At 38.8% G+C, this 27,815-nt stretch overlaps 1 protein-coding gene across 1 annotated transcript; it reads left to right on the top strand.

The window, feature by feature from the left end:
* RARS1 (arginyl-tRNA synthetase 1) lies at window positions 1-27,302 on the top strand. The gene is made up of 15 exons (XM_004737646.3): window positions 1-112; window positions 1,662-1,796; window positions 3,322-3,510; window positions 5,269-5,377; window positions 5,892-5,992; window positions 6,561-6,682; window positions 8,253-8,373; window positions 10,043-10,172; window positions 11,666-11,770; window positions 14,876-15,054; window positions 15,565-15,674; window positions 20,393-20,498; window positions 25,296-25,468; window positions 25,606-25,853; window positions 27,087-27,302. The coding sequence occupies exons 1-15, from the start codon at window positions 68-70 to the stop codon at window positions 27,194-27,196; spliced, it is 1,983 nt and encodes a 660-aa protein (XP_004737703.1). The 5' UTR covers window positions 1-67; the 3' UTR covers window positions 27,197-27,302.
* The last annotated feature ends 513 nt before the right edge of the window (window positions 27,303-27,815 follow it).

Raw genomic sequence — 27,815 nt, 5'->3', positions numbered from 1 at the left:
TCCGCTTCCGGAAGGGGCCGCTCGTTTCCGCTTCCGGACACTTGAAGTGTGAGTCGCTGACGGGAGGATGGAAGGTTTAGTGTCTCAGTGCTCCGCGAGGCTGTTGCAGCAGGTAGGGTCACATGGGACCAGTGAAAAGCCTGGGAGAGGAAGGAATAGGATCTGCCTCCCGCCCGAGCTGCAATGGGACAGTTTCAGGGAGCCCGGGGACCGTCCTGGTCCCCCCAGGCGCGGGCAGCGTTGTCCAGAGATCCGGGCCTGTGCTACCTCGGAAGCGAACACCCTCCCAGGGATGCCCCTCCGGGGTTGGAGAGGAAGAACCCATCCTCACAAGGCCCATGAGACAGTGATCTTCAGCCTTCCAAACCAGCATGCCCGCTGTAGAGGTCCTCGCCCTCCTAGAGCCCCCCAGATCAGGGTCTTCGGTACGCCGGAGCTTGGCGTGTTCAGTACAGGCTTTCTCCACTGTGGTCCTCCTAACCCGCACACACACGTGCTCTCTCGGGATGCGGGGGTCGGGCAGAGAGGGAGGTGGGATAAGAGCCGGAGCCCTGGGTCCTGGTTCGCCGCTCAGCCGTCCTCTCCACTGATACTGAGCAAGAGGAATGGAACAAGCCCACACAGTGGTTCATTTGCCCCCCCACTGTCCATATTCCTGGGGGAAGAACAGTCACAGCTTATACAAGTGAAAATGGGACATTTCCATTATCTTTTATGCTCAGGTAGGGAGGAGTAATAAGAAAGTGGTTTAAGTACTTGTATCAAGGGAACTGGTTTATATTAAACCAGCAATCACGACAAACAAGTGGGTGAAGTAAAATGGCAAGTTCTTCCTGGTTTGGAGCCATATATTCTTTGTCAGAGTGGGGAGTATAAGTACCTTCATCGGGTTGTGGTAAAGAATCATAGAGATAGTTTCTGGAAAAGGTTTAGCGCTGTATGTGGAATATATATAAATATATATATGTATATGTGTGTGTATGTATATATATATATATATATATATATATATATATATATATATGCTGATTTATGGCAGCCTGTTCTTGCGGTAACTATCTGCTGTAAACGTTCTCAAATTTCAAGTGAGGAATCTCCTCCTTAGCAATTCTTTTTATGTTGGAGACTATTTTCTTAAGAATTGGCATGTTTTTAGTTTTCGATATTAGAGTGAAATACTTGGTCTAGGACCTGAGACAATGGAAAGTAAGGGGAAAATTGGGAAGTCGTTTTGTCTAAGAAAGGGCAAAAGGCACTTGAGGTATATTCAATGTGACAAAAGGCATTCCCTTTTTAAAACAGCCCCAAATTCTAAGATTTGGTAGTTGTGTCAGGCTGGTTGCTTTTGAACTTAGCTGGTACTCTCACTGAAGCAGACTGGTTTACTAAGACCAGAGAAACAGGGCACATTATGTGCTTGATACCTCTCCTGCAACGTACACACTTAATTCTTTCATACAAAAGAATAATATGCTGATGTAATCAAAAGCCTCCAGGAGGAAAAATCACGGCTTATCAAAGGGAAGTTCCTTCGTTCCCATCACCTCTGCCATGCCCTGTTGGAGAGAGGAAAAGAATAAGTTTATGGTACCATTCCCATTACAGAAGTCATCAGTCATAAGTGGACTGTGGACTGAACAAAGTGCCTTTTTCCTTCTTAGGAAAAAGAGATTAAGTCTCTGACTGCTGAAATTGATCGGTTAAAAAATTGCGGCTGTTTAGAAGCTTCTCCAAATTTGGAGCAATTGCGAGAAGAAAATCTAAAATTAAAGTATCGACTGAATATCCTTCGAAAGGTAAGTACGCCAGGTTGTTCTTCCTTATGTAATTTGAATTACTGTATCTTTTACAAAACTTTTGTTATCCAAGATTCAGAAAGTATACTCAGGAACATGGAGACATGAAGAAAGAAACCCTATCTTTTCCCCTGTCTTAGGCTACTTAGGATTGAGTTGTTGGTTCAAGTAATGGAGAAGTTGGTATAGCCTTGTCCTTCCAAGGCCCCTTGAAATGTTTGATCATGCTAAATAATCTGACCAGCGTGAAGTAGGCTTCAAATAAGGTCGAGACATTTCTTTTAATAGTTTATGCCAGTCCCTTTTTTAAAAAGACCACTTTTGAATTTTAAGTAAATTGCCTCTTTCAAAAGAAGATATTATAGAATATACTCACAGTCCTCTGCCCTAAGTTGGTTATTTTATCATTTTATATTTTATGGTGTCATATTTGGTTTTTTTCACTTAGTAGTTCAGAATTTTTTCCCCACAAATCTTGTGCTTTATTTGTTATTTAATAACCTTAAAATCTAACAGTGTTCATCAGTTTTTTAAAAAAACTGAGCTTGATTTAGTGGAGATTTTAATGTCTTGGTCTGCCTTTCAAGTCTGCTGATGACACATCCTGGAGGATGACCTCACCCCCATAATTGTTCTGCAGTGTGTGTAGACTACGTTCAGCCAGGCTGCACTGGCATTAAATTCTTTCCAAAGCTGACTCCATTTATCCAGACTCTGCCCACCCCACTCCCATGCAGTCTTTTTATCACCTTGTTGGGATCTCTTCTGTTTGAAATAACTTTGTCTTTGAGTCTTTTAAAATAACGTTTCTTTTCCATGAAGTCTTCCCCCAGATACCTCACTTTTCTGATTACCTCATTTATTCTGCACTCATTGGTATTCATTTCTGTATTTATTTTAATTCACAAGTATTGTAATTATTTTAATTCAGAAATATTATTAGATGTCTCTTGTGTGATAGAAGGTATGAGGAAAAACACAGAAAATAAGTACAGTTTGTTATTATTTTAAGATTTTAAGTAGTCTCTACACCAGCATGGGGCTCAGACTTACAACCAAGATCAAGAGTCCCATGTGCTACTGACTGAGCCAGCCAGGTGCCCCAAGTACAGTGTATTCTAATACATGTTTCCATAATGCATAATAGCTTTAATGTGTACACTTAACACATTATACACAGAATACTGTCAGTTTCGTGGGGGGGGTGCGGTTCATGGGTTCTTTCACAGATACTTTGCCCTATTGAAAAACAGTAGCTAAACACAAGGTGCACAAACAACAGAAAACAAGTCATAAATGAATAAAATACTGTGTGGGACACCCATTCATTCACTCTACTTCTTTCGCTGGGTCACTTTCGTCACACACTCTGACTTATAACCACTTACTGGATGGCTGTCCTATTACGTTTGTCCCAGATATGAGCATTGCACAATGTATGCTAATTTTTCTCAAGACATTTAAAGGTTTCTCAAAATTTGGGGGAATATTTAATATTTTGTTGATATTTTCATTCTTTCCTTAGAGTCTTCAAGCAGAAAGAACCAGACCAACTAAAAATATGATTAACATCAATAGCCGACTGCAAGAAGTCTTTGGTTGTGCCATTAAGGCTGCATATCCAGATTTGGAAAATCCTCCTCTGATAGTGACACCAAGTCAACAGCCCAAGTTTGGGGACTATCAGTGTAATAGTGCTATGGGTATCTCTCAGGTGATTGTATTATTTTAAAGCATTCTTGGTGATTTGATTTTCTTGAACATTAATCATCATCATTACTTTTTTTTTACATCATAAATAGTAGCAAACTATTTTCCACAGTTCTGAAAAATTCAAGGAAGGGGGAAGTATGTTCTTAATTTTAAAACACAAGTTTGAATATTCAAATTTTATGTGTATATTTTATATGTATTTTCAGTATTTAAGGGTGGTAGTTGATACTCTCGGTACTTCTCTCCTGTTGTGTCCAGGATTGCTTGGTGTTACTAATGAGTATTGGAAAGTGAGAGATTACAGGTTAGCCATTGACCAACCAGTGTTGCCATTACATATGTGATGCAACTGTGGTATCTGAGGTGGGCCTATGTATTTCATTTTTTGTTAGAGGAATACCTGCTCCTTTTTTTAAATAAGAACCATTTTGAGTTACATTTTTTTTTTAAAGATTTTATTTATTTGACAGAGAGAGACACAGCGAGAGAGGAAACACAAGCAGAGGGAGTGGAAGAAGGAGGCTCAGTCCCAGGACCCTGGGAACATGACCTGAGCAAAAGGCAGTCACCTAACACCTGAGCCACCCAGGCATCCCTTGAGTTATATTTTTTAATTCACTTTTTATTTTTAAAATTTCTTTATGAGAGAGAGCGGGTGAGCAAGCATGAATTGGGAGGCAGCAGAGGGAGAAGCAGACTCCCCGCTGAGCAGGGAACCTGATTCAGGACTTGATCCCAGGACCCTGGGATCATGACCTGAGCAGAAGACAGATTCTTAATTGGCTAAGCCAACAACATTCCCACATTTTTTTTTTTTTTTTAAGATTTTATTTATTTATTTCACAGACAAAGATCACGAGGCAGGCAGAGAGAGAGGAGGAAGCCGGGTCCCTGCTGAGCAGAGAGCCTGATGTAGGACTCAATCCCAGGATCCTTGGATCATGACCTGAGCCGAAGGCAGAGGCTTTAACCCACTGAGCCACCCGGGCACCCCCATTCCCACATTTTTAGATTTTTATTTAATTATTCAAGAGAGAGGGAGCCAGGGGAGGGAGAGGGACAAGCAGACTCTGTGCTCACTGAGCGTGAAGCCTAACACTCAACCAACTGAGCCACCCAGGTGCCCCAGAATTCCCGAGTTTTAATAGCTGCATTGTATAATAGGTTTTTGGTTAAGGTATAAGGGTACTATTTTTGTTACCCAAGCCTGAATATTGCACACCTTGATGATTTGAAAATTCCAGATGTGAATATCCTGTTCACCAGCATCATAACTAAAGATTTTATTTTTTTTTGTTTTTTTTTTTTAAGATTTTATTTATTCATTTGAGAGAGAGAGTAGCAGAGAGAACACAAGCATATGGAGAGGGGGAGGAAGAAGCAGACTCGCTGCTGAACTGGGAGCCTGACTTGGGGCTCAATCTAAGGATCTAGAGATCATGATCTGGAGATCATGACTCGAGCTGAAGGCAGATGCTTAACCATCTGAGCCACCCAGGCGCCCCATAACTAAAGATTTTAAATCTTCATAAAAGAGTTCTAGATAATGTATAGATTTGTTTTGTTTTGTATTTTGAATTCCTCTTGGCACTGTTGATGCTTGCTGCTCTAATCTGTCCATCTACAAGGTCATTGGACTTCTCTGCTTCTGCCTCTTGGTGGGTCTTAATGGCAGATGCAGTTCATGCTTTATCAGTTGTGTATTTTTGAGTAACTTGCTGGACTCTTGTGTAATGAATCATTTTACATTGTGTTATAGATCCTCAAAACCAAGGAACAGAAAGTTAATCCAAGAGAAATTGCCGAAAACATTACCAAACACCTCCCAGACAATGAGTGTATTGAAAAAGTTGAAATTGCCGGCCCTGGTATGACAGCGTTACCCTTCTTAAGTAGTCGTATTGATGTTGGGTCCTTTTTGAAATAAAAAAGAACCATATAATATATAAGTGTAGGTTTAAACTGGTATACCAAACAAGGTGGTGAAATACCTTGGATTGAGAGTTAACAGAGCTGATGTTTTAGTCTAGTCTGAGCTGCCTAATTGTGGATGAGTTATTTCACCTCCCTGTGACTGAGTTTTTCTTTAGTAAAAAGGTGATAATTGCAGATAAGTGTTTTAAAAGGGCCACCAACAAATCATATACTGAGAGTGAAGGGGCCCACGATTAAGTAGGAAGCTTCAAGAGAGTGGTAATATTTGAAATAGATACTGAAAGAAGGAGTTAACAAGAGGACCTCAGGTGGTGTTGGAGTCTTTGTTTTGCCAGAGCCATATCAGCACTCTGGAGCCAGCATGATTGAAATTTAGTCTCTGGAAGTGAGCAGTCTTCTAAAATCGGAAACTATCTGACTTCTTTTCTCTCTTTTACTGTTCATTAGGTTTTATAAATGTTCACTTAAGAAAGGACTTTGTATCGCAACAGTTGACCAATCTCCTGGTGAATGGGGTTAAACTCCCTGCCCTTGGTGAGAATAAAAAGGTATATGCACAGTTTGCAATGATATATTAACACCTTAGAACTGTATGACAAGGGCTGGGAGGGAACCGTTGGTCACTTTTTATATTGAGATTTAATTATTAATATTCGAGATTATGAATATAACTGGAATAGCCTTTTGCCTGGGTCTTGATTGTATGTGGCTTTTCTTTCCACTTTATTCCACAAGCCATTTGAAGCAGTGTGCTGATATTTATGAGGTTTGGCTGAAACATAAAGTTTGTATAAACAATTTTGATTCTTTTTCAATTAATGGGCAAGTAGATTCACCAGAAATCTAACACAGTTGAATTACAACTGTAACCTGTTATCTAAGTCTGAGTTTATTTTTAAATGTTATTAATGAATGTTAGCAGAATAAAATGTCTACACCTCTTTAAACTTTTTTTAATTGAAGGTATTGACATAACATGCAAATTTAAGATTTACCAGATGTTACTTTGATACATTTATATATTGTAACATAATTGGCCTTTGTACCTATATTTTTCACATTAAATAATTAAAGTACAATATTGTCCAAAAAACTTTTTTCCTTTTCCTGTCTCAGGTTGTAGTTGACTTCTCCTCTCCCAACATAGCTAAGGAGATGCATGTAGGCCATCTGAGGTCAACTATCATAGGAGAGAGCATGTGCCGCCTCTTTGAATTTGCAGGATATGATGTGCTAAGGTATGTGCTCTTGCCTTTAGAAATTTCTTTAGAAAATGGAAAAAGTTGTTTGAGAAAGAATCTTTGACTAATCAGGGTTTTGTAAGTATGGTTCTGCTTCTGATCACCCAGTGGGCTTTTTAAATGAATTATGTCCTGGGCTTCTCTGAACTGATACCTTTTAGACTGTCTGTGGGTCAACCAAGGAAAAATTACCCCATTCATTCCACAAGTACTTTTTTTTTTTTTAATATTTTATTTATTTATTTGACAGACAGAGATCACAAGTAGGCAGAGAGGCAGGTAGAGAGTGAGAGGGGGAAGCAGGCTCACTGCTGAGCAGGGAGCCCAATGTGGGGCTCGATCCCAGGACCCTGGGATCATGACCCTAGCTGAAGGCAGAGGTTTTAACCCACTGAGCCACCCAGGCACCCCCACAAGTACTTTTTGAGTGCTTCCTGTATCCATGGGGTTATATTCTATTAGGAGGAAGGTAGGCAAGAAAGAGATTATGCTGGGCCTGTAGGCCATGGCAGGAAATTGGAGTTTTATTCTTAAGTGTGAGGGGAAGCTATTAGAGAATCCTAATTAGGAGGAGCAGTGTAATCTGATTAAGGATTAGTCTGGCTTCTGTGAAGAAACTAGGCAAAGAAGGCAGAATTGTAAGTTAGACAGCTCTTGTAATAGTCCAGTTAAGAGATGATCTGATGGTTTGAAATTAGTTAAAAACAGTAAAGGGTGTAAAGTGGTTGGATTGACACATTTTGAAGAATTTTGTCCACTGATGTTAGTTTTTATTTTTATTTTTTTATTTTTTAAAGATTTTATTTATTTATTTGACAGAGAGAAATTACAAGTACACTGAGAGGCAGGCAGAGAGAGAGAGAGAGAAGGAAGCAGGCTCCCTGCTGAGCAGAGAGCCCGATGCGGGACTCGATCCCAGGACCCTGAGATCATGACCTGAGCCGAAGGCAGCGGCTTAACCCACTGAGCCACTCAGGCACCCCTGATGTTAGTTTTTAAATCACACTAAGATAATTGGTTGAAAGTTAAAATTTTCATAAAGTTGTGATGATCAACATTAGTTTACCTGCCTATGTCTCAGTTATCTATACAATAAACAAATCACAGTCCATTGATAGGAACTTCATTGACTACAAATCCTGGAGGCCTGTTATGTGCAGACTGTCAGTGGGTATACATTTAAAAAAAAAAATTTTTTTTTAAGATTTAATTTATTTATTTGTGTGAGATAGAGAGAAACAGCGAGCACAAGCAGGGGGAGGGCCAGAGGGAGAACCAGACTGCTGGCCAACATCAGACTCAATCACAGGACTCTGGGATCATGACCTGAGCAGATACTTAACTGAGCCACCCAGGCACCGCAGTGGGTAAACATTTCTAAATGTACAGATGCTGTCCTTGCCTCTCCTGGAGCTTGCAGACCAGTTGAGGAGACGGCTGAATAAACAAGATGTTATTTGAACATGATGTAATGGCACTTAAATGTTGGTGGTTCATAATGGAATGTAGTTTGTCTAATTTAAGCATGTTTGTCATTTAAATGGTTTTTTCTTTTGATTGGCATTAGATTAAACCATGTAGGAGACTGGGGGACCCAGTTTGGCATGCTCATCGCTCACCTACAAGATAAATTTCCAGACTACCTAACAGTTTCACCTCCAATTGGGGATCTTCAGGCCTTTTATAAGGTTAGAAACCATTTATTGTTACAGTATTTGTGTGTTTACCATTCATAATAATTATTAGTTTTCTTTAGGGAGTTCAGAATGTATTTGAAGCTACCGTGGGGTTAAAACTAAACTCTCTGCCCTTTCACACAGCATTTTTCCATTTTTAATTAATGCATGTTAAAAGTTGAACTCTACCATGTTACCCATTAGTAAGTGAATTTTTAGGAGTTTGTTGATCAAAAGATTTTAGTATTTAAAAATTTTTTTTGATGTTCTTTTTTATATGAGTTGAAAATGTTATGTGTAAGAATGGTTTTTAAAAGACAAAGGTACTATATTTTAAATTAAGCACTGTCAACTTTCCCTTTGTGACATCCATATACAAATCTTTATTACATGGTTTGTGATTATAATATAATTTTTGTATTGTGTTATATTTCATTATCAACTTTCATGTTACTGTATGGTTTGACTGCACATTGTTTTGTTGGATTGGTGTACTGAAGTTCATACTAATCCCTATTCATCACCCCCCCCAAATTTTTGGAGTGCATTTATCCATTCCGTAAACAACTTTGTACATACAAGTTTTTTCTGTTCTTAAAATTATTTCCTTTTGATGGACAACTTCCCAAGAATAGGATTACAGTATTAAAAAGTAAACATTTGTGTGGGTTTTTTTCTTGTTGTTTTTTGGGGTTTGTCTTGTAAGTATTTTCTAATGAAAAAATTGAAAACAATGTGTTGACTAATGTGGGGCTATCAATTATATAACTAATGTTATAATCTATTGGAGTTCTGTGTTCTGAATATAATAAGGTAGATCTGTTTGCTAGAAAGGGTTTATGATACATTACTAAATTTAAAAAGCAGTAAAAGAAAAGCCATATATTCCAGTTTTTGTTAAAACACATAGGTATGTTTTTGCAAAGAAATGTCTAGAATTGGGCGCCTGGGTGGCTCAGTGGGTTAAGCTGCTGCCTTCGGCTCAGGTCATGATCTCAGGGTCCTGGGATCGAGTCCCGCATCGGGCTCTCTGCTCAGCAGGGAGCCTGCTTCCCTCTCTCTCTCTGCCTACTTGTAATCTCTGTCTGTCAAATAAATAAATAAAATCTTTAAAAAAAAAAAAAAGAAATGTCTAGAATTAATGTAGCAAAATGTAGTCCATGGTTAGGTTGGGGTAGGATTAACTATATATTTTTTCCTTTTTTGCAGTAAGCATGTGTTATTTTCAGAATAGATAGAACCAATAAAAGCTGTTTTATTTTTAATTACAAAAAATTAATTATCCGTCCAGGACCATATCTAGAATGGAAGATGAAGCACAGAAAATTCAACCCTTTCTGTTAGTTATTCTTTATATACTCTTAAGCCATTGGGGTGGAGAAGGTTTTTGTGCATTGGAAAAGTGGAGGTAGCACTGTGGTGAGAATTTGTATTTTCAAGAAAATGATTTCAGAAGAAGTCATAGGATTCTTTGGCACATTGATTCGTAACTATTGTTGACTATTGTGATAAAGCACCTGTTCTCTTTTTTGTACTGGTGTTGTAAATTTTCACTTTCCTCACTCGTTTTTGTGTGTGTGTGTTTGCTTTTTGTTTTAGAAATGAATAAATTCTTGATCTAGAAATAAAAGCCTGGCTCTTTCTTAATAAATATTACTTACTTTTTCCTTTTCAAACATAGGAATCCAAGAAGAGATTTGATACTGAGGAGGAATTTAAGAAGCGGGCATACCAGTGTGTAGTTCTGCTCCAAAGTAAAAATCCAGATATTACAAAAGGTTGGAAGCTTATCTGTGATGTTTCCCGCCAAGGTGAGTTTCTAGGCTTAATTTATTTATTCATCCCAGAAATATCATTGTGTGCAGCTTCCTTGGATCTTTACTCAGTTGTCCTTTAGCGACATGTTAAACTTTAAAAGATGGGCAAATAGATTTTTTAAAAAAAATACTTTCTGACACTGATACAACTATTAAGAAAGTTTATTAAGATAGTCAAGTGCAAATTTTAACTTTCTTAGAAACCAGGAAAAGTTAATTAGGAAAAATTCAATTCCAAAAACATTTTTTTTTTAATTAGAAAAGGAAAGAGGGAAAATCCTATTCATAGTAGCAACCAAAGATATAATACTCATTGGAATAAATTTGTTTAGAAATGTGTCAGACCAGAGTGAAGAGAAATAGACAGCAGGATATAAGACAGTTTCAGATTTTCAAACATGATCTTTTATTTTTTAAGGGTTTTTTGTTTGTTTGTTTGTTTTTTAATTTATTTGACAGAGAGACACAGAAAGAAGGAATACAAGCAGGGGGAGTGGGAGAGGAAGAAGCTTGTTCATTTTTTCTTTTCATTTACATTTTTTTAAGGGTAACATTTCTAAAGTTAAACAAGAAGCACCTGTTGCTTGTAGAAAAAACATAATGGACAGGGAAAAAATATATAGTCTCACTGACTGTTAATATTTTGATGGGTGTCTTCCAGTATTTTCACATTTTCAAAATGGCAGTATGTATATAGTGTGCATCATATTTTAAGCTTACTTAATAAATGAATTAAAATGTTGCAGCGTTGGGTTTTGTTTTGTTTTTTTAAGATTTTATTTGATAGCACAAGCAGAGGGAGGTGCAGAGGGAGTGGGAGAAGCAGGCTCCCCTCTGAGCAAGGAGCCCAATATGGGGCTTGATCACAGGACCCTGGGATTATGACCTGAGCTGAAGGCAGACGCTTAACTGACTGAGCCACCCAGGTGCCCCTAAAATGTTGCAGTTAAATAATAAATGTCTTGGGTGCCTGGATGGCTCAGTCATTAAGCATCTGCCTTCTGTTCAGGTCAAGATCCCAGGGTCCTGGGATCGAGCCCCACATAGGGCTCCATGCTTAACAGGAAACCTGTTTCTCGCTCTTCCACTCCTCCTGCTTGTGTGCCCTCTCTCGCAGTGTCTGTCTCTGTCAAATAAATAAATAAAATCTTTAAAAAAGAAAATCTAAAAAAAAATAATCTTTTTTTAAAAAACAAGTCTTTGTACATGTATCCTTTTTAAAGATTTTATTTATTTATTTGAGAAAGAAAGAGAGAGTACAAGAGGGGGAAGGGCGGAGGGAGAAGCAGACTCCGCACTAAGCAGGGAGTCCGATGTAGTCCTTGAACCCAGAACTCCAGGATCATGACCTGAGCCAAAGGCAGTCACTCAACCAACTGAGCCACCCAGGTGCCCCAGTAATGAATTTCATTTAATGTAAGATGCATGTCTCCTATTTGTTTAAATTCTTACACATTTTTTTTTAATTTGGTCACATTTTTCCCTAGAGTTCAATAAAATCTATGACGCATTGGACATCTCTTTAGTAGAGAGGGGGGAATCCTTCTATCAAGACAGGATGAATGATATTGTAAAGGAATTTGAAGATAAAGGTAGGCATTCTACTTTTTGTTTTTTTCTTTTTTAAGCTTTTCATTATGGAAATTTTCAAACAGGTAAAAGTGGAGAGAATATTATGATCTTTAATCATTAGGTTTTTTTAAATCTAGACATACATTACATTTAATATACATCTTAAAAATTAGATAAATCCTTAGAGTCCCTCCCTACTCCCTTATTTTCCCTTTTGTTATTGAAGAAACTGGGCCATATGTCTTAGAGAATTTCCCACATGGTATTATTTAACATTTCCTCCATCTCTGTCTTCTGAAGAGGCTTGATTTAAATTATGGTTTGTGTTTTCTATTTTTGTCTTTTGTTTATTTACAAACAGTCGTCAGTGTTTTGTTGGCTTTCTTTATGTTAAGATGGATTAGTAGGTTCAGGTGTCAGTCTGATCTGTCCACAGATTTTTTTTTTAAAGATTTTATTTATTTATTTGTCAGAGAGAGAGAGAGCGAGCACAAGCAGGCAGAGAGAGAAGCAGCCTCCGCACTGAGCAAGGAGTCTGATGCAGGACTCGATCCCAGGACCCTGAAGGCAGCAGCTTAACCAACTAAGCCACCTAGGCGTCTCCTGTCCACAGATTTTCCTGTTAGACCCTCTCTGTTGTTTTTAGCAGCTATTGATGATCATGACTTTGATCCATTACTTCATTGGAGGTTGGAAAATGGTAGTGTTCTGTTGTTCCTCCTTTGTTACTTTGAATTCTCCTGTGCCACACTTTGCCACATAATTATTTTGGGTTATCCTGAAGTACAGTTCACAAAAGACAAACAGTGTAAATGTATGATTCGTCCATTTCAGAATAATAAGTTAGTTTCTTAGCATCTTCTAGATTCAACTGAGTTGTTTTTAGCATTATTATAAACAGCATTTAATATATTTCATATTTTTTAATCATTTGCCTTTTTAATTCTGACTGTCCCATTTTTGGCTAAAGGTAGCCTCCTCAAATTGGGTTTCTTGTTTTTTGTCTTTTTCTTGACCCCTATAGTCTCTAGTCTTTGATAGTTTGCTTGCTTTCAAGTACCCAACATTCTAAGATTATTTTGTTATGTCCTGCCTCAGAGCTAGAATCAGCTAACCTGTTATCTCCAAGAAAGCCTAGTTCCTTGAATGGGAATTGATATTTATTATTCAAAATCTGTGGCCTAGGGATTATACTTTTAAGACAGTAAAATTTTAGGGACTTTTTTAATGATGAGAAGGAAGCACAGAGAATTGAGTAACTTACCAAGGTAATTTTGCTAATAAGTCTGAGAATTAAACCTAGGAAGTCTAGCCTCAGTGCCTTTTTTTTTTTCTCTTTAATTTCTGGTAGTTAACACAATGCATTCTTGGTTTTTGGAGTATAGTTGAGTGATTCATCACTTACATAAAACACCCAGTGCTTATCATAAGTGCCCTCCTTAATACCTATCACCCATCTAGCCCGTTCACCACCTCCTTCCCTCCCTCAGCCCTCAGTTTGTTTTCTGTTGTTAAGAGTCTCTTATGGCTTATTTTCCACTCTCCTTTTTTTCTTGCCCCCTTCCCATACGTTCATTTGTTTTGTTTCTTAAAATTCTACATATGAGCGAGATCATATGGTATTTGTCTTTCTCTGATTTATTTCACTTAGCATTAGCATAATATCCTCTGGTTCCATTTGTGTTGTTGCACATGACAAGATTTGATTCTTTTTGATGGCTGAGTAATATTCCATTCTGTTTATTTGCCACATTGTTATCCATTTATCATTCAGTAGACATTTGGGCTCTCCATAGTTGAGCTGTTGATAATGCTGCCATAAGCATCTGGGTGCATGTTTTTCTTGGAATCTGTGTTTTTTTATTCTTTAGGTAAATACCTAATGATGCAGTTGCTGGATTGTAGAATCACTGTATTTTTAACATTTTGAGGCACCTCTGTACTAGTCTCCAGCATGGTTGCCCTAGGTTACATTCCCGCCAGCAGTGCAAGAGGGTCCCCTTTCTTCACATTCAGAACTTGTTTTTAACTACAATCTTATACTGCCTTTACCTTACCAAGCCTCAGATTCCTAAACTGTAAGAAATCAATACTAATAGTATATGTGCTACATAGAGTTATTGTGAAGGTTGAATTTCAGACTTAATGAAATTACTACACAGTAGTAATCAAATATAGCTTTGTTATTGTCATCATGTTCTTTCTTGTCCCTTATTGCATCAAAGAATTTTGGCTTTTTCTTTTTATTTTTTTTAAAGATTTTTATTTATTTATTTGACAGAGATCACAAGCAGGCAGAGAGGCAGGCCGGGGGTGGGGCGGGGGCCGGGAAGCAGGCTCCCTGCTGAGCAGAGAGCCTGATGTGGGGCTCGATCCCAGGACCCTGAGATCATGACCTGAGCCCAAGGCAGAGGCTTAAACCACTGAGCCACCCTGGCACCCCAGAATTTTGCCTTTTTCAACATGAATATATGAACATGACTTTATATTTTCTTTCCACTAATCATTCCAAATGCTAAGCCCTGCCATGTTTGTTTCCTGGACCCTGGTACAGTTTTCACTTCCTTTCAATACATTTCAGGAGGCAGTCGTAGAAATTGCATCTTTTCCCCAGAGAAAGTATATGGCTCTAATTTGAAAACGGAGCATGGATTCCCGTTTCTGTACCTTTGAGTAGGTGGGCTTCAGTAAGGTGTTTTTAAGATTTTATTTTTATTTATGAGAGAGAGGAGAGCAGAGGGAGAGGGACAAGCAGACTCTGCACTGAGTGCAGAACCCAATGCAAGGCACAGTCCTAAGACCCCAAGATCATAACATGAGCTGAAACCAAGAGTCAGAATCTCAACTGACTGAGCCACCCAGCACCCTGTAAAGTGTTTTATAAGCATTTGGAGCCAAGTATAGTGTGACTCCAGAAAACTACCAGGATATTTCAGCTGTGTCCTGGGAACATTGTGGGTGCCAATACAACCTTGACAATAGCCATTTTCCAAAACTCATAATAGGTTATAATGTGGGGGGAAAATGTGATTTCTTGAGCTCTTTAGTAAATATCTTATAATGGCATCATCTTTTACATTCCTTTAGTGTTCTTTTAACATTATTAATAAAGATTTCTTTCCTAGGATTTGTGCAAGTGGATGATGGCAGAAAGATTGTTTTTGTCCCAGGATGTTCTATACCATTAACCATAGTAAAATCAGATGGAGGTTACACCTATGATACATCTGACCTGGCTGCTCTTAAACAAAGACTATTTGAGGAAAAAGCAGATATGGTTATCTATGTGGTGGACAGTGGACAAGTGAGTTTGTAGATTTATGTTCTTACATCATCCGTTTGGAGCTGAGACAGTGTGGTGGGGTTTATGGCATTTAGCACTGGAAGACTATAAGTCTTCCCAAAGACTAAAATTCAGAACTGCAGTGGAACATAAGATGAAAAACAGGGTTTGGATTTGGTCGTACTCTAGAACTTTCCAGCTTTTCAGCTTATTTCCATAAAAATCAGTGACCCTTCCTATCTGAAAAGGTGGTCGTGGACCTAAAATTTAATTGAGATTATTGCATAGGAAGCTATTCTTAATTCAGCCACTTTAAAAACCTCTGGACTTAGAAAGTACAACAGTTCTGCTCTTACTCTCTCATATTTACACTCTTACTTCTTGGGTATAAAGAAGAGTTTTTACAATTATGCTTGCCTTCTAAGATTTGTGAGTGGACTTTACAAATCTTTATCCCTCAGCACAGAGTTTTAAGTCACTTTTTTGTTATTAGAAAGCTGAGTGCGTCACTTTCTGTTTGTTTCTTTGCAGTCTGTGCACTTCCAGACAGTATTTGGTGCTGCCCAGATGGCTGGTTGGTATGACCCGAAAGTAACTCGAGTGTCTCATGCTGGATTTGGTGTGGTGCTGGGAGAAGACAAGTAAGTCTGGAGAGTCTTGGGTGTTAGTAATGTACCTGACCCCCAGATTTCTTTGGAAGAGACTACATTTCATTTGATACCATATTAGAATTAAAACGTGTACAATTTTCTATAGTCTGTATGTGTGGTAGTGGTGAATCCAGCTGAGGCTTTTTATACCTATATCTTATCACTGCTAGAGAATGTAGCCTTTTAGGGAGATTTGGACAAAGTTGAATAAAATAGACTTAACAGATTTACAGGAAGCCCAGTGTAGGGCTCAGTCCCAGGACCCCAAGATCATGACCTGAGCCGAAGGTCAGTCATTTAACTGACTGAGCCACCCAGGTGCCCTGAGACCTACGTGTTAATATATTTCCAGTTTTTCTATTTTCCAGTCATCTCCCCATGTTCTTTTCCATGTTCATGAACTAAAAGGTTAATACAAGCAAATATATATAGATAGATAGTATTCATCAATTCAAAGGCACAAAATTTTTAGCATCTTGCATTTGATTGTGTTTTAGGGTCACTTAGCTACTTATCATGTCTCTTAAAATCATTTTAGAGTTAGTGATACAGCCCAAATGTCACACAAAGGTGGTAATGGTTTTAAAAGCCGCATGAAGGGGGCGCCTGGGTGGCTCAGGGGGTTAAAGCCTCTGCTTTGGCCCAGGTCCTGATCTCAGGGTCTTGGGATTGAGCCTGGTGGCGGCAGGCTCTCTGCTCAGCAGGGAGCCTGCTTCCTCCTCTCTCTCTGCCTGCCTCTCTGCCTACTTGTGATCTCTGTCTGTCAAATTTAAAAAAAAAAAAAAAAAACCCTAAAAAAAAAAGCCTTAATTAAGCATTGTAAAAGTCAGGCTAGGTGTGTCAGATTATTATTTTAGATACAGATTATGTGGAGATCACAGACCTTATTGGAATCAACATCAAACACTTCTATATTATAATATAGGACTCCTCTATAGAGCTGCACCTTGTTAGAATGAAAAGACACAAAGTCTTTATTTTAGTATCCATGGTCTCCAAAGAATGTGCTTAAAAACTAACCAATAAGTTGAGTATGGCTTATATTTTCTTAGTTTCTTAACTGTTCATTTTTTAGACTAATGTTTAGATGATTATTTTTACAATTAGGTGAAATTATCAGATTTACTTTTATATCCATATTAATCACTAATATTCATATCTTGGCATTTAACTTGTTGGCCGTATAATGCTAAGGGATTTTTTCCCTTTATTTGCTGTTTCATATTTATGCACTCAGCATCATGTTGTGGCATCCTAGGCCATAAAGAAGAAAACGAATTTTTTTTTAAAGAATTTATTTATTTATTTGACAGAGATCTCAAGTAGGCAGAGAGAGAGAGAAGGAAGCAGGCTCCCTGCCGAGCAGAGAGCCTGATGTGGGGCTTGATCCCAGGACCCTAAGATCATGACCTGAGCTGAAGGCAGAGGCTTAACCCACTGAGCCACCCAGGCGCCCAAGAAAAAGAATTTTAATGATAGCTAACCAGTGGCAGCTTACCATATTTTAAATATGTACATTAAAATGGTCAGATTCTGCTGTTTCTTAGTGAAATTTTGTTTTATTTATTTTTAAAGATTTATCTGTTTAGGGAGAGAGAGTGCATGAGTGCGGGGAAGGGAATGGGGAGAGGGAGAGCATCTCGGACTCCCCACTGAGTGTGGAACCTGAAACAGAGCTTAGTCCCATAACCTTGAGATCATAACCAGTGTTGAAATCAGGAGTCAGACACTTAACTGACTGAGCTGCCAGGTGTCCTAAATTTTGTTGTAAAGTGTTTTTTTTTGTTTTTTTTTTGTTTTTGTTTTTGTTTTTGTTTTTGTTTTACAGTAGTTAATCCTTTAGTCATCTTCCTCTTATTCCTTTGACCCCTGTTTATTGAGCACCTGTGCATGACATTGGCTGGGTGCTCCAGTGTATACAGAGAGATAATAGAACATGACCTTCTTGAAGGAACTTATTTTATGAAGGGGAACAATTTCCTGGGGAGACTGTTAAACTATACATGCCAGGCCCCACCCACCAGGGCAGTTATTGACATATTAGGTTCTGAAATAGGTGTTAGGTATTTTTTTAAAAAAAACTTTCAGTATTCAGATATGGATCCCTTGTATTAGAACCAGGGCCAAGGAATAAACCCACAAAAATGCAGAAAAATTCAAGACAGGTGCAGATAAGGACTAACAGAAGAGACCAGTTATTATAGAGACATTAAGGGAAGGCCTCCCTTAGCATTTTGGCTAGCTTTTTGATGGGTAACATTTTATCAGGCGGAAGATTTGAAGGTTGCTGAACACTACTATTTAGGGGATGTCATAAGGAAAGCCACAGAAGTATTTAATGTATTCAGAGGATGGGTAATAAAGGGATTTTAATTCTGTGATAAACGGCAAGAAGATCCTTCCTGACGTAACTCTGAAAATACTATTTTAATAGGAAGTATCTTGATTATTTTGGTAGGCTTTGTGTTGGATAGAAAAGCGTGCTTAGGGCGCCTGGGTGGCTCAGTGGGTTAAGCCGCTGCCTTCGGCTCAGGTCATGATCTCAGGGTCCTGGGATCGAGTCCCGCATCGGGCTCTCTGCTCAGCAGGGGCCTGCTTCCTTCCCTTCCCCTCTCTCTGCCTGCCTCTCTGCCTACTGTGATCTCTCTCTGTCAAATAAATAAATAAAATCTTTAAAAAAAAAAAAAAAAAAAAAAAAAAAAAAAAAAAAAAAAAAAAAAAGAAAAGCGTGCTTATTTGTACCATTATTACATTGAAAATTTTTAAAAATTTTTAAGTAATCTCTGTACCCAGTGTGGGGTTTGAATTCCCAACCCTTAGATGAAGAGTCACACACTGTACTACTGACTGAGCTAGCCAGACACACCAAAGAATTTTTAACTTAAAAAAAAAATGTTATAAACTCATTGTTGTGCAAACTTCTGTTTAATAGGTAAAATCCAATTTTTAAAAAGTAATCTCTGCTCATCTGACCCCAAAATCAAGAATCATATGCTGAGGGCACCTGAGTGGCTCAGTGGGTTAAGCCTTCAGCTCAGATCATGATCCCAGAGTCCTGAGATCCAGCCCTGCATCAGGCTTCTTGTTCTGTGGGGATCCTGCTGCTCTCTCTCCCTCTATCTGCTACTCCATCTGCTTGTGCATGCTCTCTCTCTTTCCCCCTGTTAAATAAATAAAATCTTAAAAAATAATAAATAAATTAACTTAAAAAAAAAGAATCATATGCTCTACCAACTGAGCCAGCCAGGGCCCCAGGAAAATCCAATGTTTATGAAATACTTTAAATTTTTGTTTATTTGAGGGGCACCTGGATGGCTCAGTGGGTTAAGCCTCTGCCTTCGGCTCAGGTCATGGTCTCAGGGTCCTGGGATCGAGCCCTACATCGGGCTCTCTGCTCTGCAGGGAGCCTGCTTCCTCCTCTCTCAGCCTGCCTCTTTGCCTACTTGTGATCTCTGTCTGTCAAATAAATAAATAAAATCTTTAAAAAAAAAAAAAAGATTTTGTTTATTTGAGAGAGATTGAGAGAGAGAAAGAGCATGAGCAGGGTGGAAGGGAGAAGCAGGCTCCCTACTGAGCAGGGAGCCCAGTATGGGCCTCGATCCCAGAACCCGGGATCATGACCTGAGCTGAAGGCAGATGCTTAACCCTGGCACCCCTGTGAAATAGTTTTAATGATAATGTTGCCTAGGACAGTGCTTATCAGTGCTTTTACTGCATCCTCAGATTGATTTCAGTGGGTATGAATGGAGCCCTGGTATCCTGCTTTTCTTTTTTCTTTTTCTTTTCTTTTTTTTTTTAAAGACTTTATTTATGTATTTGACAGAGAGAGATCACAAGCAGGCAGAGAGGCAGGCAGAGAGAAAGAGGGAAGCAGACTCCCCGCTGAGCAGAGAGCTCATGTGGGGCTCAATCCCAGGGTCCTGGGATCATGACCCAAGCTGAAGGCAGAGGCTCAACCCACTGAGCCACCCAGGTGCCCCCATCCTGCTTTTCTTAAGCTTTTAAGTTGATTTCTGTTGTGCATCCAGAGTTGGTTGCCAGTCAGCAGGTGGGATTATTATCTAGAGAAATGCAAAGGAGATTCCAGTTTGGAATTTGTATAGTCTCTAAACCATTCTAGGAGCAAACATGTATTTTATTAACTTTTCAGAGAAGGCAAAATAAGCCAGGCTTTTTGTTCATGAAAACAAGCAAATTAACAAATGTCTTTGTTTTCCTTTTGGGCAGTGTATTATAGGTCAACATAAAAAGAATGCTATTAGGAGCCTAACACTAGAAAGCTTTGAGTTGAGGGCAATAGATGAAAGATAATTTTAAAGTATCACTCTTTTTTAAAATTATTATTATTTTTTAAATTAACATATAATGTATTGTTTTAAGGGTACAGGTCTGTGATTCATCACTGTGCTCACCGTAGCACAGACCCTCCCCAATGTCCATCACCCAGCCACCCCATCCCTCTCACCCCGCTCCACTCGAGCAGCCCTCAGTTTGTTTCCTGAGATTAAGAGTCTCTTATGGTTTGTCTCCCTCTCTGGTTTCGTCTTGTTTCATTTTTCCCTCCCTTCCCCAAAGTACCACTCTTTATTTTGGCATCTTACCTGGTTGCCAGCTGGAACAAGGCAGTGTCAAACCTTCATCTTCAAAGATTTCTAAGTGAGAAGTTCTGTTTCAAAATCTACATAATTGAGACTCTGAAATTTTTTTAGGAAGAAGTTTAAAACGCGGTCAGGTGAAACAGTGCGCCTCATAGACCTTCTAGAAGAAGGACTAAAACGATCCATGGACAAATTGAAGGAGAAAGAAAGAGATAAGGTAATCCAAAGCCTTACTGCATAGTTTGTACTGTGTGTTGTATTGTGATTTTTTCATTTTTGTTTTTATCAAGAGAACTGGGGAATATTATGAGGAGCAAATCCACTTAGGACAAACTTATATTGCTCAGAAATTATTCCACAGTAAGTTTGTTCCCTTACTGAGTATTTAGTTTGAAAATACAGTTTATGGCTATTAAAAAGACTCTGTTTCCTCCTGTGTTAATGTGGCATAGTATCTCTGCTTCTTGTTAGCATTTTCCTATTACCACTTTGAACCAATGATTCAAAACTATTTCTATTTAAGAGGCTAGATTCTCCAGCTTACCATAGGAGCTACATCTACTGAGATCCTTTTTCTGGTAGCACTTGGAAAATAGTAGTCCTGGCAGTCAACACCTACCACCCAAGGCCATTGGTCAGCCATCAGAGTAGCAACAATGTAGTGGGCTTTCATAGCACCCTTAAAAAGGACTGTGGTTAGATTTGTGTGTAATTTGAGTGATTAAAGCAAAGTGAAGAAAATTTGACAAGGAAAACATTTTTTTTTTTTTTAAGATTTTATTTATTTATTTGTCATAGAGAGAGAAGCGAGAGCAAGCACAGGCAGACAGTGGCAGGCAGAGGCAGAGGGAGAAGCAGGCTCCCGGCCAAGCAAGGAGCTCGATGTGGGACTCGATCCCAGGACGCTGGGATCATGACCTGAGCCGAAGGCAGCCGCTTAACCAACTGAGCCACCCAGGCGTCCCAAGGAAAACATTTTTTAAGATAGGAAAGTCAAAGTGAGATTCAAAGGGTCTTGTGTCTCTTACTCTTCAGTAAGTCAAGTGATATTTTGGAATGAACATAACTACTATAAACAGTACAATTACAGAAAGAGAAATAGAGAAGGATGAAACAGAGACATGAAAGAGCCAAACACAAAAGAAGGTCCTTTGAGGGAAAGCCCTTTTGTTTGGTTCAGATAGATCACGGACAGTCTAGAGAGGATGAAAGCAGGCTATGAGACTACATTGTCCCCACCCGCTCCTTTTCCATTGCCAACAAAACGAAATGTAAAATAGCTTTTCTCTCTACTTCTACTAGGTGGTTGCCAAGCCTCCACAGCTGGTATCTCCTGAGTAGTTTTTCCTTTTAGTCGTGGCTTTGGCATATCCAGCACAATCAGATGAAAGCTGGGAATTTTGGTCATCTCACCAATTTGTTTATTCTGAGTGATGGTAAAAACTGCTTTGGCTCTTTTATTTATTTGACCAATTTGCATACAGTAAAATGTGAAACATGATCTCTTACACATATGTATGCCTGGTAACTCCAGCCATCACCCCAGAAAACTTCCTATCAGCATGGGTCACTTTTATTTGTTCTAGGACTTCATAAAATATGGTGCTGTTTTCTAGGTGTATCAGGTTCATTTCCTTTTATTGCTAATGAATGGTGTTCTATTGTATGAATATACCAGATTTTGTTCATCCATTCTATTGATGGGCATTATAGTTGTTTCCGTGTCTTGGTTGATATTAATAAAATGTTAATTTCAATATTGTTATAGCCCTTTTATGGATACATGCACTTTCACTTTGGGATATATATCTAGGAATATCATTGGTGGACTTAAGTTTAGAGTTGGCTTATGCTTAATTTTATTAAAAATTGCCAAGGAGAGTATTGTGAGTTTTTTGGGGGGGGGTTGTTTTTTAGTTTTTATTTTAATTTTTTTTTTCAGGGTTCCAAGATTCATTGTTTATGCACCCACACCCAGTGCTCCATGCAATACATGCCCCCAAGGAGAGTACTATAACCAGTATGCAATCCTGTCACTAATATATGACCACTTCAGTTGCCCCTGTCTGCCAATACTGGATTTGTCAGTCTTCTGGTGAAGGCAGTGGCATCTTACTGTGGTTAAAATTTGTGTTTTTCAGGGTGCATAAATGCCTGCCTCAGTTAGTTAAGCCTCTGACTCTTGATTTCTGCTCAGGTCATGATCTCAGGAACATGAGATCAGGCTCTGAGCAGAGCATGGAGCCTGCTTAATTAAGATTCTCTCTCTCCCTCTGCGCCTCCCCTCCATATGCACACATCCGTGCTTGCTCTTTTGCTCGCTCTATCAAAAAATTGCATTTCCCTGATGAGTCATGATGTTGATTATATTTTTTAATGCTTAATTGGCTGTATATTTGTTTTTTATGAAGGATCTTTTCAAGTCTTTTAACCATTATTTGTTGCAGACCATCAATATTCATTTATATTTATGTATATATTTACCCTTTCCTATGCACTTCCTTCTTGAAGTATTTTTGCTTCCATTAGGGATTATTGTCCTTCAGTCTGCAGATCTCCGTTTAGTACTTTTTTTGGTTGTTGTGCAGGTCTGCTGGTGATAAATTCTGTTGGCATTTGTTTTTCTGAAAACATCTTTGTAGTGCCTTTAGGTTTTGTTTATTGTTTTTTTTTTTTAATTTTTATTTATTTTTTTTTAATTTCTTTTCAGTGTTCCAGAATTCATTGTTTATGTACTACACCCATTGCTCCATGCATTACGTGCCCTCCTTAATACCCATCACCAGGCTCACCCAACCCCCCACCCCCACCCCTCCAAAACCCTCAGATTGTTTTTCGGAATCCATAGTCTTTCATGGTTTGTCGCCTTTAGTTTTGAACAGTATTTTTATCAGGCATAGGATTCTAGCCTGGTAGTTGTTCTTTCAGCATTTTAAAGGTGGCGTTCCATTGTCTTCTAGTTTCTGTACTTTCTTTGAATATCACTTGTCTCATTGTTTCTCCTTTGAAGATACTGTGACTTTTTCTGATACTACTTTTACTATTTTTCTTAGACTTTTAGTACTTTGACTAAGAAAGACCAAAGTGTGGTTTGAGGTTTTTGTGGGTGGAGGGTGGGTGTGAACTCATCCTGCTTGGGAAGTAGCTGGGCTTCTTTAATCTGTAGGTTGTAACCTTTCATTCGTTTAGAAAAATTCTCAGCCATAGCTGTTAAATTATTGTATCTTTGCCATATTCTGTTCTTTCCAAAATGCTGAGTACTGTATTAGAATTTTTGACTGTGTCCTCCATGTCTCTCACATTTTTTTTTTTAAGATTTTATTTATTTGAGAAATAGCAAGAGAGGGCAGGAGCTGGGAGGAGGGAGAGGCAGGCTCCCTGCTGAGCAGAGAGCCCAATGTGGGGCTCCATCCCAGGACTCTAGGATCATGACCAGAGTCAAAGGCAGAGGCTTTAACCCACTGAGCCACGCAGGTGCCCCTCATATCTTTATTCTAAGCAGTTCCAAATTTAAAGTTGCTTTTGTTGTTTTTGTTTCCTTTTCTTGTCCATCTTCCCCCCGACCTAACCCCCCCCTCTTGATTTTCAGTCACATCTATTAGCTTTATTAAGCTGCCCTTTTTTTTTTTTTAAACTAGATGCTAGGTGTTGTGAATGAAAAATTATAAAAGTCCTCTATAATGTCATCTTCCAATAATCATTTCAATCTTCCTCTGGCAGATAGTGTACCAGCTACTATCTTAATTCTGTCAGTCTTGGTCTTGGGTTTTTTTAGGGCCGAATGAAACATTTCAATTTTACTCTTGGGGTAAGGTTCTTATTGATGAAATCGGGCCCTTCTAATGTATTCACTAGTGCCCTTCCCCTTGCTCCTGCTGGATGCCCTCGCCTCACACAGCTGCTGGTCAGTTCCTCAGCCACCCACTTGCTCTTTCCTGCTGGATTTGTGGGGAGTCCTGCCTTGTTAATGCCAGCCATTGGGTGGTTTTTCACTCCTCTGTGGCTCCCACTTGGTGATTTTGTCCTTACTGCTTTGGCATCTCCAAACTCAGCTCTGTCCTCTTAATCCAGTAAGACCACTTCTTTCTGCCCAGCTTTTGTTCCATGTTTGCCCACCACATAGTGATTTGGACAGTGTCCTAGGGGGAAAGGTCACATAAATGTGGAACTCAGTCAACTTCTGTGTTTCCCTTATACATGGCCCCTCAAACTTAGCTTGTGTTGATGTTCTCTAGTGACTTCATATAGTTGTTTCATATGATTTATCCAACTTTTAAATAGCTGCCTTTGGTAGTAGAAGGGTTGGTATACTACAGGCTACTCCCTCATGTCCAGAACAGCACCTTAATCACTTGTGGCCTGATAGTGCTTGAGAATACATGGCCAAAATTGACAAAACAGTGCATGAGTTCTTTCTCCTACTTCTGACACCATGTTTTGTTTAAGTTCCAATGTAATTAACATACAGTGTTACTAGTTGCAGGTAGAGTATAGTGATTCAGCAATTCTGTACATACTTAGTGCTCATCAAGATAAGTGTACTCTTAATCCCCTTCACCTATTTCACTCATACCCCCAACCCATCTCCCTTCTGGTAACCACCAGGTTGTTCTCTATATATGTGGGTCTGTTTTTTGTGTTTTTTTAATCTGTTCATTTGTTTTGTTTCTTAAGTCCCACATGAGCAAAATCATACGGTATTTGTCTTTCTCTGATAATTGGTGTTTTCTATTTCATCTCTACTGAATATGTTTTGAGGAAAGTATTCAAGCCGACACTTCATATTTTATAGATCAGGTTTCTCATAGAAACATTCTTTGTTATCCAGAGCTGATGAGTTGTATTTTCATTATTCTTCCCTTTGTACATTGGCCCATGTTCCCTCAGTGTCAATATTTATTAGTTTACTGATAAAGGAAAACCATTAGATGCTCCCAATCCCTGTCTTTAGCCTGAGACACCAGGACAAAGGCAGTGGTCAGTAAACTATAAAGTATTTGTTTTTTCCCTAAAGGTCTTAACCGTAGAGGAATTAAAGGCTGCTCAGACATCTGTTGCTTATGGTTGTATCAAATATGCAGATCTTTCTCATAACCGGTTGAATGACTACATCTTCTCCTTTGACAAAATGCTGGATGACAGAGGAAACACAGCTGCTTACTTGTTGTATGCCTTCACTAGAATCAGGTAATTGTAGTGTTGTTTTATTTTGAATTAGTTGATAGGATTTCCAGCTATATCAGTCATTTCTTACTGTGTTGTCTCTTAAGTGGAGAAGAATGTGCCTGACCATAGAAATTGATGGCTGTTGTCTGATTTCTTAGGTCTATAGCACGTCTGGCCAATATTGATGAAGATATGCTCAAGAAGGCTGCTCAAGAGACTAAGATCATTTTGGACCATGAGAAGGAATGGAAACTAGGGCGGTGCATTTTACGGTTCCCTGAGATTCTCCAGAAGATTTTAGATGACTTATTTCTCCACACTCTCTGTGATTATATCTATGAGCTGGCAACTACTTTCACAGAATTCTATGATAACTGTTACTGTGTGGAAAAAGATCGGCAAACTGGTCAGTGTCTCATTCAGTGGTCATATTGGAGGGTGGGGCATCAGCAAGGCATTTCTTTGAATTGGATGTAGATGGTTTTCAACTTGTTTTATTACTGGAACCCACCCCATCCCCCACTGCTTTCCCCCGCAAACAGTTATATACTGGTCCATATCATACATAACAGACAAAATTCAACTAGATCTCATAAGAGCATAAACGGAATTCTCATTCCCAGAGTAGTTTCTCCCACCCTCAGGCACATGGCATAGAACCATAGGACTCCAAAGAAAACAGTTGAAAGAGGACTAGGAATAGGACATTGCCAACAGAAGCAGAATTACTGAGGGTCCCAGAACGAGTCTTTGGGAGTTCTTGTTAATGGAAACTGCCCTTGGGAGAAAATTGGTATCTTTTCTTATCTAAGCTTTAAGGTTACATAGTTCTTGAAGTAGACTGAATAATTTGTTATAGAACAAGTAGGTGTTTTTGAGGGTCATGCCTGTGAACTGAAACTGTATTACGAAAAAATAATCTCACTATTATCCTGGAATTAAGGTTTATAGTTTATATCAGACCATGATGCCTAAGATAAAAGTCTTGAAGAGTTTAAAAAGAAAGATAAATCATTGCAGATCTTATTTCCCCTTATCAGTTAGAAACAGATGTCTTGAACAGGAACACCTTTCTTTTTTAGATTGTCTATCTGTATTTTTTTTTTTAAGATTTTATTTATTGATTTGACAGAGAGATCACAAGTAGGCAGAGAGGCAGGCAGAGAGAGGAGGAGAAGCGGGCTCTCTGCTGAGCAGAGAGCCCGATGTGGAGCTCGATCCCAGGACTCTGAGATCTTGGTTAAGACCAAGGCGCCACCGGGACGCCTGGGTGGCTCAGTTGGTTAAGCAGCTGCCTTCGGCTCAGGTCATGATCCCAGCGTCCTGGGATCGAGTCCCACATCAGGCTCCTTGCTCCGCGGGGAGCCTGCTTCTCCCTCTGACTTTGCCTTCCACTCTGTCTGCCTGTGCTCGTTCTCGCTCTCTCTCATAAATAAATAAAATCTTTAAAAAAAAAAAAAAAAGACCAAGGTGCCACCTATCTATCTGTATTTTTTAATATGGAGGTAATTCTAGTTAAAGCTCTAAAACATGATGGAGTAGGCTGTTCATCTTTCAGTAAAATACAGAAGTAACAAAGACTCTTCAGTAATGATTTTTTAAAAGACACATTAATCCCGTTCTTCTTTTATTTTCTCAGGACAAGTGTTGAAGGTAAACATGTGGCGTATGCTGCTTTGTGAAGCGGTAGCTGCTGTTATGGCCAAGGCGTTTGATATCCTGGGAATAAAACCTGTCCAAAGAATGTAATCCTTCTTTGAACACTGTGTGTTTTTACCAAAAATAGCCATTTAACACTATTTGCTTTTTTACAATCATGCAGATACAAAAATAAGTAAAGGAAATTTGTCAGCGATCTATGTAATGTGTTTTTTTGTTTTGTTTTGTTTATTCTTCTAACAACCAGGCCTCTGGAAAGAAAAACATTACTTTCACTAATATGCTAATTTCTGCTGACCATTTAAGCAAAAATTATGTAGTGGGGTCATGGAGTAAGGTTTATTGTATACTTCAGTGAGAGTTTTTATTGGGTAGGCTGTGTTGGATGTTTTCTTGTTCATTTTAATTTGATAAGGAGTGCCATTTATGGAGCTCTGCTATAGACCCAGGAATTTCACATGTCTTCATTGTCCCATATAGTCCTCATACCATTATTCTTTTGTTACACTCACCCCTGTTTGGCAAGTGACAAAACCGAGGCTTCGCAGAGGTAAGTATTTTGCCCTAGAGTACTCATATAGAAGACCAAAATTCATATCTATGTGTGTCTGACTCCTCAATTTAACCTCTTTCTTTTTTAGCAAAAGATGCATTGGGAATATAACAAACCTGGATTCAGGGGAAGGTCAAGAAAATTAACAGACTGGAA

The sequence above is a fragment of the Mustela putorius genome, unplaced genomic scaffold (assembly GCF_011764305.1).
Source record: "Mustela putorius furo isolate JIRA1106 unplaced genomic scaffold, ASM1176430v1.1 tig00000145_pilon_pilon_pilon, whole genome shotgun sequence".
Lineage (NCBI taxonomy): Eukaryota > Metazoa > Chordata > Mammalia > Carnivora > Mustelidae > Mustela > Mustela putorius.
Note: the sequence above shows the minus strand (reverse complement) of the source record. Positions and strands in the feature narration are given on the sequence as shown.